Genomic DNA, 10,339 nt, shown 5'->3' with positions numbered 1-10,339 from the left:
GGCGGCCGCGCTGAGCCCTACCCCGCCGGGAGCGCGCGGGCCGGGCCTGCGCCGCCGCCGCCCCCGACCATGTCGGCGGCCAAGGAGAACCCGTGCAGGAAATTCCAGGCCAACATCTTCAACAAGAGCAAGTGTCAGAACTGCTTCAAGCCCCGCGAGTCGCATCTGCTCAATGACGAGGACCTGACTCAGGTGAGCGGCCGGGGCGGGCGCCGCGAGGTCGCGGCCCAGGAGACCCGGTCCTGCGCCGAGACGCGCCCGGAGACGGGCTGGGGGCGGTGGCGCCTGGGAAGGCCGCCGGGAAAATAAAAATGGAGCAGAAAAAAAATGTGCGTGAGTGAGCGCGGTGGTGGCGGCGAAATGGGGTTGTAGATGCAGTCGGGAGAGTCCTGACAGAGCTGGGACAAAGGGAACATCCTCAAGCAATCCGAAAAATAACATCCTTTCGCGTTCCCATACCCCTGCCGTGTGATTCACGCTTTTTGGTTACTCAAAAATGCTTCGTTCTTCTCACTCGGAACAAAGCGCCTGGGGGTTGCTTACTGCTGTGCAGGACCCCCCTCCGACTCTGTCTTAGGGCCAGACTCAGGCTTGTCCACCAGAGTGCCCCGGGCTTGTCTGGGTGGACCATGGGCTTCGCCCTGTGAGGTTAAGCCGTTGTCACCATCTGGGACTGGAGAGAGATGGAGGATCTCCAGGTTTGGGAGAACGTAGCTCATGAATGTAAACCAGAGGCTTTTGCTGAGGGGAGAGGTGCTGCTTTTCTTCCCTTTCCCTCCTAGTTCAGTGGGCTCATGAATCGAGTCCTGGGAAAGTTGGTTCATTCCTGCAGGTCTTGCTGACAGTGGAGGGCTTTGGACTTGTTTAGTGGCTCCAGCACCTGAGAACCACAGACATGAAAACCATAGTCCTCGGCCCCCACCCTGGAGTGATTTAGGAGAGGAGAGATTTGTGTTGGGAAAGGTCTCCAAAGCTTGATTGCAGTCTCCACTGTCATTGGACGCTCCCTTTTCTGCCTTCCATTCTCATTGCTCTCTGAGCTGCTGATGTTGAGGATCCTAAGGGACCTTGGGTTGTACCTGTACACCCTCCCTGTCCTGCCCCACATGCTCCGGTTCTCATCACAGCTTTCTCACAACTCCCTGCATGAGGCCAGGGAAGCTCCCTTTACTTTCCAGTTCAGTATGACCCAGTTGTATCACTCCTTTTGCATCTCTTCAACACAAAACAAAATACCTCTTAGAAACATGACTTAGAAGTGCCCAGGCCTGGTGTTTTTAATGCCACTTAAGTGCAAGTGGGATTTGATTTGTTTACAGGGCCACTGGAGTGGGGTGGCAGGGCAGGGGTTATGGCCTAGGGCTTACTATAAGTCTTGGTCCTGCAGCGGCCGCGGCAGTGGTGTGCTGGGCCAGGCATCCAACAGACAGACGATCAAGAAGCTTAATCAAACTTTCAAGCCTTCAAAGCCACAAACTGTGAGACAGGTCAGGTTAAGAAAGACAGAACACCCAAGGTGTTCTTAAGGGTAGGGGGTGAGCTTTGAAGAAAGAAAAACTCAAACCTCTATTCTTATCTGGGTGTTTTTTTCCTGGGAAACAGTTTGTGTTGAGGAGGAGCTGGGAGACTTTTCTTCTAGTCTTGGCTGTCACTTTAAGTAGTATGACCTTGAGCAAGTGTGTGTGGGGGGGTTACCTCTGTATTTTAATTTACTTATCTGTGAATTGGTGATAGTGATCCCAGGCTTACTTTCACCATAAAACTGTTGTGAAAAGCAAAGAAGTATATTTTATTAAAGTTTGTCCTCTTACAGTTTAACAAACAAACCAAAAAAAAAAAAAAAAAAAGCCCACAGATTGTCAACTTTGATTTAAGAAGTTTCTGGGTTTTGGCAAAGGGCTGCTTTAAGAAAGGCTTGTGTGTCCTGGTTCTTAAATAATTGCCAAAATTGGTACATTAGGTATTTATGCCATGAAGGTGGATCGGTTTTCTGATTTTTAAGCTCTGGTAAACTATAGTGGAATCTGCATATTTGAATTGGTACTATTTTTTTTTAATCTGTTGGTTATTAATTGGATTTGGGAGAGAGGCAAATATAAAATACTGTAGTATTTCACTGTATTCAAAGTTGAATTGTGGGTTTTGAAACAGGGCGGTCTCAGCCTGCAGTGATAATTTTTGAAATAATGAGTGGGGTTATTTGTGCTGGGAGAGATTAGTTTAGCCTTCCACCTCCTGGGATCTTTCAGGAAGAAACTGCTCTTGAAAAGAGTGGAGGGAGACTCAGGGCTGCTGCCAACGGCCTTGCTGTGGCTCTCGGCATCCGGCCCTCCCCCACCCTCTTGCCCTCATCCTTCTGTCTGTATTAGAAAACCTCAGCCAATTGGTTCCCATCAGTCTTCCCCCAACCCCCTGCTTCCTGCTGCCCCTCCCCACCCTCAGCTTATTTTAGATTGTCCATAGACCATTCAAGCTGGAAGATAAATTAGTGATCATCAAGGCCACCCCTGTCTTCCATAGGCACAGGCACCCAACCCAGAGGGGCGGGACAGCTTTGCGGCTTTGCTCTTGGGATGTTGTCTTCCCAGGAGCTGACATTCCTCTCAGCATTCTGATTTGGGCTTTATTTCTTCAGCTGTGGGCTTTATTTGTTTGTTTTTCTCCAAGAGAGGTACAGTAACTTTTTCCAAGGCCTACTTTGTATTGTGGCATCAGATCTGGAAGGGACTAGGAGATCAGCTAATCTAACCACTTCCTTTTACCAGTGAGAAGACTGAAACTTGGAGAAGGGAAGCAACTTTTTCAGTGCAAGGAAGGCCAGAATTCTTAAACCACATTCATTTCTGTTTTCTGGGTCTATGAGTACATCCCAAGGGCACATTATGAGGAGAGCAGTGTCAGAGATGGTTATGTTCCAGAAGGTGCTCAGGAATGCTGTTCTCTGGCAGAAAAGTTCGTTGCCTTCTCATCACTGGAATTCACAGTGGTGTGGTATAAGTAATGAGGTGTAGTCCAGTATCTTGCAGTTCCAGATCCCTCATTTACAGAGTCCTGTTTTCTTTCAGTTGTCCTGTGCATTTCTCTGTGTACATGTAAATTCAGCTCTACCTTTAAACCTTTTAAGACTTGAACTGTGTGCATGTATTTGCACTGTAATGATTTTCACCCCCTGCTTAACAGTATTTTAAGAGTTTTTTTTCCTGGTGTTACATATAGGTACATATAGTCATTTTACCTGTTGGACTATAGGGATGTAGTGCTAACATATAGGGATGTAGTGCTAACATAATCCATCTCTCACTGTTGGGCATTGAGGTCACTGATGAGTTTTGCTGTTATAAATAGTGAATGCTTTAAGCAAATGGCTGTATAAATGCTTTTGGGTGTGTGCTTATGAGCACGAATACAAGTATTTCTCTGGAGCAGATACCTAAAAATAGAATGGCTGGGTTGACATCAAGTGCACTACATTTTTTTTTTTTTTTTTAGAGATACTACTAAATTGCCTTCCAAAAAAGGCTGTGGCGTAACATTTCCAGGACTAGATATTATGAAATGATTTAATTCTTTAATAATTGCCAGTGGAGGGCCAGGGATAGCTCAGCACAGTGCCTGCCTAGCAAGAATGAGGTCATGAGTTCAGTTCCCAGTACAAAAAAGAAAACCAGTGAGGTTAAGCCTCTGAGGTTAAGCCCACCCTTGTATGGGCTTTCTGTATATGTTTTTGTTTTTCATATTATGTATTTGGTACAGGGTCTGTCTATGCAGCTTGGGTTTGTGGTGATCTTCCTGTTTTCAGCCTCCTCAGCTCTGGGATTACAAGCATGTGCCACCACGCCTGGACTAGGTTGCCTGCTCAGCGCACCCCAGGGACGGAGCTGGTGCAGCATGCAGGACTGACAATTGAACCCTGGTCTTTGCGTTTGCCAAAGCAGGTGCTTAGTCCACTGAGCTACCTCATTGGCCTATATATGTTTTGGGTCAGGGGTCTGCAAATCTTTTCTCTATAAAGTGAGATAGCAAATATTTTAGCCTTTATGTGACATATAGTCTCTGTGGCAACTATGAAACTTGGTCATCACGGTGCAAAATGAGCTGTAGATAATATATAAACCAACAAGTATGTGTTCCAATAAAAAACTTTATTTAGAAAAATAGGCAGCTCTCTGGATGGGGCATATGAGCATAGTTTGTGCAACCTTTTCTAAATAGTAATCTGATGCTCATATGTGGCCAGTAGTTTTTCAAAGTGTCAGTTTTCTCTTTACCTCTGGTTGATTTTCTTTTTTACCTGGTAGACCTTCAATGAATGTAGTTGGGGCTGGGGATGTAGTTTAGGGATAGATGGTCAGCTTAGCATATGCAAGGTCCTGGGTTCAATCCCCAGCACCAAAGTAATATAAAATACAATGAATGCAATTAAATTTCTATTTTCTTCTTAGTTTTTAAATTTTTATTGATTTGGTACAGGATCTCACTATATACATCATAGTGCTCCTCCTGTTTCAGTCTCCCCAGTCCTGGGATTACACGCATGCACCACCATACCAGGTTTTGGTGGCCAGCAGTGGTGCACCTCAGGGTTCTGGGGCTGATGTGGCATAAGGTGCCAGGAATCGAACTCAGATCCTTGTGCTTACCAGCCAGGTGCTTTTGAGCTATTTCCCCAGCTCTCTATTTTTTTTTTTTAATGGTTTGTAATTTCATATCTCATATATAAGAAGGGCTTTGGTCAAGGTTTTTTTAATAGTCTCTAAAACTTAGTTCTTTTGTAGTTTATGCTTAGCTTTAAAAATTTCTCAGACTTGTTTTCAAGAAAATCATGTGGCTAAAGGTAGATCTGGTGGAGGTTATGGAAGAAGTCCAGGTATATTGCTTGCTATAAAGGTCTTTTCTCTAGAGTATTGTGGGTTGAAGATGTCCAGGAGGATGGCAGTACCTATAACAGAAATTAGGACTAACAGATTTATAATAGATTTAAGGTTGAGAAGGGATCAAAAATATGCTGGTAAGTTTGAGCTTGTGAAGATGGATGTCCAGTGTAGTTTAGGAGGCGTCGTCCACCCAGGCATTAGGAGATGATGGTTGGTGCCCAGGGGAAAGTGGGGCTGGGTTCCTTTATGTGGAGGTGATTGCTGAAGTTATGGGAGTGAGTGTCATTACTCAGGAGGAAAGAGCCAGTAGAGGGAACATACATGTGATAGTTGTATAGAAGAGGGGGAGCCATGAGGAAGGCTGGGATGTAGATCAGAGAAAGTTGGTGATTAGTAGTAGAAGCAGGTCTGGGCTGCAAGGCTCTCAGCGTCAGGATGGGTCTTTAGGATTCTTAGTTCTTCTGCCTCTCTGTGGAAGGAGCCACTGTGTCCAAACTAGTCTTTTGCCTTTCTCTACTATATTAATGGGAGATAGGAAAGAGTTTTTTGTTTTGTTTTTGTGGTGTTTTTTGTTGTTGTTGTTGTTTTGGGGGAGGGGTCTACAGGGTGTTCAGGGTCTCACTACTACTGGGTCGGACTCATAGTGATCTGCCTGTTTACAGCCTCCCAAGTGCTGGGATTACAGGCACGTGCCACCATGCCTAGTCTCTCTCCTTTTTTTTTTTTGTGGAACCAGGGATTGAACTCAGACGCTTGTGCTTGCCAGGCAAATGTTTATTCTACTGAGCCATGAATTCCTGGCTTAATGGGAGATAGGTTGAATCTCCTTTCTCAGGTCTCAGTTTCTCTATCTGGAAATGAAGTTGGGTTTGATCTGTTCTGGGCCCCTTAGTCCCTTTGATCTGATGACGTTCTTAAATATGCTCATTTTTTAAAAGGTGAGGGCCAGAGAGAGAGCTCAGCAGTCTAAGCACCTGCCTAGGCAAGTGCAAGGACCCAGGTTCAATCTCCAGTACCTCATGCTGTGCTGGCCCTGCTCAAGGTGCATTGAGCCAGCCACCAAGACCATACGTGGTGATAATAGGCCTGTAATCCCAGCCTTGAGGAGGCTGAAACAGGAGGATCAGTATGAGTCTGAGCTGTATGGTGAGACTTAGTACCAAATACATAAATTTTTGTTAAAAAATATTAAAAGAAGATTAGTAATACTAATTAGTAATACGAATTACTTCTTTTGTAAGTAGTATTAAAGAAGATTATACATTGCGTGGTGCATTATTTGACAGAGGGTGTGTGAAACACCCCAAATACACACAATTGCACTATAAAGAGCTGAAAAGCATATGAAAAGGTGGTCAGTGTTATTAGTCATTAGGAAAATGCAAAGCAAGACCATAGTGCGATATCACTTTATATCCATTAGGATGGCTGAAATTCTAAAAACCCGTTTCATGCATGTTCAAGAAAATGCAAAGAAATTAGAATCCTCTTGCAAGTTCAGCAGGTCCTCCATAAATACAGAATTACTGTATAAGTTAGCAATTCCACTCTGAGGTATATCCCCAAAAGCATTGAAAACTTGCATGTTTAAATCAGTGTTTGTGCTTACAAGCAGGCTCAGGGGCTGGAGGTTCAATCCCCTGGCCTGCTTTGCCAGCCCTGCCCCCGGGGCATACTGAGACAGCAGTTGAGACTGGGCCTGGTGGCACACCTGTAATCCCAGCTTTTGGGAGGCTGTAAACAGGTGGATCACTACAAGTCTGATCTAGTAGTGAGACCCTGAACACCCTGTATACCCTTCCCTAAAATTAAAAAAAAAAAAAAACCCAAAACAAACCAGTGCTTGTATGTGAATGCTCATGACAGCACTATTTGAAGTAGCCAAGAGATAGCAACAATCTACATATCCATCAATGGATGAGCAGGTAAACAGCTTGTTTCTCTACAATGGAGTATCATGATCTCAAAGGAACAAAGTACTAAGACACCTTACCACTTAGATGAACCTAAAGAATATGATGCCAAAGAAAAGAATATGCACAGAAGGATACATAGAGTGTGATTCCATTTTTATGATGTCTCGAATAGGTAAATCCATAGAAACAGATTAGCGGTTACCAGAGCTGTGAAAAGGGTGGTGATGAGTGACTAATAGTTGAATTGGGAGTTCTTTTTTTAGGATGATGAAATGTTTCAGAACTAGAGGGGAGGGCTCATTATACAACATTGTGAAATATACTAAATGCCACCGAATTGTTCTCTTAAAATGGTTTTTATGTTCTATGAATTTTATCTCAAAAATGAAAAAAAGGAATATATAAAAATTATACCACACATACCTCATACGTGTATTCCTTTTGTTATCTAGTGTAAGTACTGAATTATTTCTAAAATCTGGACCAGGATTGGAAAACTTTTTCTTAAAGGGCCAGGTAGTAAATATTTTTAAGGCCAGCAGGCAAAATTGAGGTATTTATGTAGGTATTTATATAACCATTTAAAAATATAAAAATCATTCTTGGTTTTGAGCCTTTAAAAAGCAGATGGCAGGCTAGATTTGGCATATGAGTATACCTTGCCAAACCCTGTTATACCACCACTGTCTCATGGAGCTATAATGGAAGCTACGTATGATTTAAACTTTTATAATTGCCCATTAAAAAGTAAAAAAAAAATGAAATTGATTTTAGTTATATTTTTCTTTAACCAGATATATCTAAAATAGTATCATGTCAACACATAAGGTAAGTTATGGCGTCTTTATTTTACCTTACGGCACAATTCAGTTGAGACCAACCGCCGTCCTAGTGCCGGTGGTCCCTGTTGCTGGTTCTTGCAGTCCTGGCCCACACACAGCTGGAGCCTCTGTACCTGGTAGATATATTTGGGGTTTTTTTTGGTAGATATATTTGTGCTGCTGCTTCTCTCTTCTTTCCTTTTTCTTGGAGGGAGTTCTAGAGATGACCTAGGATTGGGAGGTTCCTGGAGAGCTGGGTCTGTTCTATCTGTTGGTCCTATTTATGCCTCCTCTTTTTCTTCCCTTGCCTTTGGTTTCCTTTTACCAAGTTTTGGGAGTTCTGTGAATATCACATCTTTGGTAAATCGTTTGGTGTTTTTGGAAGTTTTCTTTGGATTCTGATCCTACCCCTATCCAGAGGCAGAAGGGAGTAGGATTCTGGTTGGAGCCCAGTGGGGAGTGAGTGAAAGTGAAAGGGGGGCTGGCCTCCATGTGTCCCCTCTTCCCCCAATACTGGCCAGGTGAGGTGTGTGTCGTGGCCCTTTGTACTCACCTGGTGTTTGACAGTTGCCTCTTAGCTCTTGTCCTTGGGTGCTAACATTCCTTGACCTTTTTCTCCAAATTTTGTTTCTCTGTGTTGTCTTCTTGGCACAAATATGCAAGTTGATCCAAGAGGGTGATTTTAGGGTCTCGTACCTGTATAATGGATGCCCACATTTCTTTCGCAGGAAGTTGTTGTGTGCTGATACAGCCATGTAATTTCTGAGCCCTCCATGGTGATTACTAGTCCAGCAAGTGTGCTGGGGTCCTCGCTTGGGGGAGGAACCCTTATTTGAGGTATCTCTAGACTACAGGGACCCTGATTCTGTTCGACTGAAATCAAGGAGTTTGACTTGAATGTTTTCACTTAAACTGTTCTCAAGCTGCTATTTAACCTTAAAGTAGGTAGAGAGCCTTTCAGCCTGGTAAAAGAAACACACCTGCTGTCCAGTACCAGAGCTGTGGGGAGGCTCAGGGAGATTCAGGAGCACTGGATGCTAATTTGGAAGCATTCACCCTAAGAAAACAAGACTCTTCTTTTGTCCTGGGAAACTTGTTCTCCCAGACTGCTCTTTCCTGCCTGCATGACACAGTTGGACTAGTTCAATGGTTTTCAGGCTTTCATTAAATCCTGGAGCCTTTTCTCAAAGGAATCTCATACACAAGTACAGTGTATGACACCGGAAAAGCAGCAGGGCTGTGGATGATGGGTGAAGCCTGGAACTTCATGTCCTGCCTGGAGGTCGTTTCTGTCCTAGATTTTGTGCTTGTTCCAGCTTTAGCTATTGAAGTGGTCTCACAGCTGCCCTGAGACCAAGCAACACTGATCTGCACTGCTCCTATATAGCACTGTCACTTCCTTTAGGGATAATGACCTCTGGGGGATTGGTTTGCTGGTGATTTGTCTCTGGAGGCTGGAACTGGAATCTTCCAAACCACTCACTGGTTTTCTCAGTCCAGGTCATCCTAGTTCACATGGAAACTACAGCCTGATTCTTGCCTGTAGCCATTAAGCATTCTGGTTCCTTCCTTCCCTGGGGCTCAGCTTGGGAGTTGCATGTTACACTGGACAGTGGCTCTGGATGGCCTATAGGAATGGCCCTCAGCAGCCTCCTGAGCTTCTCCATTCTGAGTCAGGTGTTGTGATCTCACACAAGCCTTGTAGGCTGGGAGGGGGTGGGGGTGGGGAGAATGGGGCTGGTGAAAGCATGCCTCTCTACTCCTTAGCCAAGAAGGGAACACTGTTTCTGAGAAGCTGATAACCAGCCCAAAGCCACTAAGCCACTCTGTAGTGGCCCTATGATAGTGCCCAGTTCTGTGAAGCTCCTGTGCTAGCCTTCATCCCAGGTCTGCACTTTCTCCTTCCCCATGGTGGGACCATTTAACTGACAAACATGGTACTGTTTTTGTCTGACTAGGGAAAATTGGTGGTAAAGCTGGTGTATTGCAAAATAAATCACAGCAGTCACCAGCGATATAACTCAGTGTCATAAGTACATGCCTGGCAAGGTCCCAAGTTCGATCCCCAGTACTGGAAAAAAAAAAAAAATCAGCAGTGTACTGGATTTCTAGCTCCTAGCCTTGAGGGGAGGAACCTTCAGGGGGTGTGCAGCAACCCCCACACCCCATTAAGCAGGTGAGGGATTGTCTCTCTTTAATAGGTGGAACAGCTGAAACCTTAGAGATCCAGCAACCTGCCTAGGCCATAGGAAGCCCAATGTGGATTTTTCCAAAGTCCTGTTTGGTCTTCCTGACTCTGATAAGTGTTAATCTTTGCTATCAGGAATAGAGCCATACCCTAAGTTGAATTCCTTAGTTCTGGGGTGTGAGGTAGGGTGTGTGTGGGTGGTGGCGCAGGGCAGTGCACAGGTCATTGCCCAGGTTGTTAGCTCTTAGCTGTAGGGAACCTCACATCCCCCACACAGACTGCTGGCCTGTGGTAGTAACCACACCTTTGAGATTGCTCTGAACAGGAAGCACCGTTTTTTGTCCAGAAAGAAAAATTCAAAATTGGGAAATACCCATGTCCTTGGTCTCTGTAGGTTTTTGAAGCACTTTTTTTTTTTTTTTTTTTTTTAACAAACCCACGAAACTCTATGGTACACTTTTCTGCATGCAGTTTCTCAGCACATCCTGATCCTGCATTTGGCTGAAGGAGCCATAGGAAGTGGGAGCAGCTTTTTTTTTT

At 44.6% G+C, this 10,339-nt stretch overlaps 1 protein-coding gene across 9 annotated transcripts in view; it reads left to right on the top strand.

The window, feature by feature from the left end:
• Window positions 1–6: 6 nt before the first annotated feature.
• The window catches only part of Mprip (myosin phosphatase Rho interacting protein), a 155,361-nt gene continuing 145,028 nt past the window's right edge, over window positions 7–10,339 (top strand). For all 9 annotated transcript variants that reach the window (XM_023700154.1, XM_023700155.1, XM_004640309.3 and 6 more), the window contains exon 1: window positions 7–192. In XM_023700154.1, the coding sequence (XP_023555922.1) occupies window positions 70–192 (123 nt within the window). In that variant the 5' untranslated portion in view covers window positions 7–69. The remainder of the gene's footprint in view (window positions 193–10,339) is intronic.

Source organism: Octodon degus, unplaced genomic scaffold (assembly GCF_000260255.1).
Source record: "Octodon degus isolate 3935 unplaced genomic scaffold, OctDeg1.0 scaffold00122, whole genome shotgun sequence".
NCBI lineage: Eukaryota > Metazoa > Chordata > Mammalia > Rodentia > Octodontidae > Octodon > Octodon degus.
Note: the sequence above shows the minus strand (reverse complement) of the source record. Positions and strands in the feature narration are given on the sequence as shown.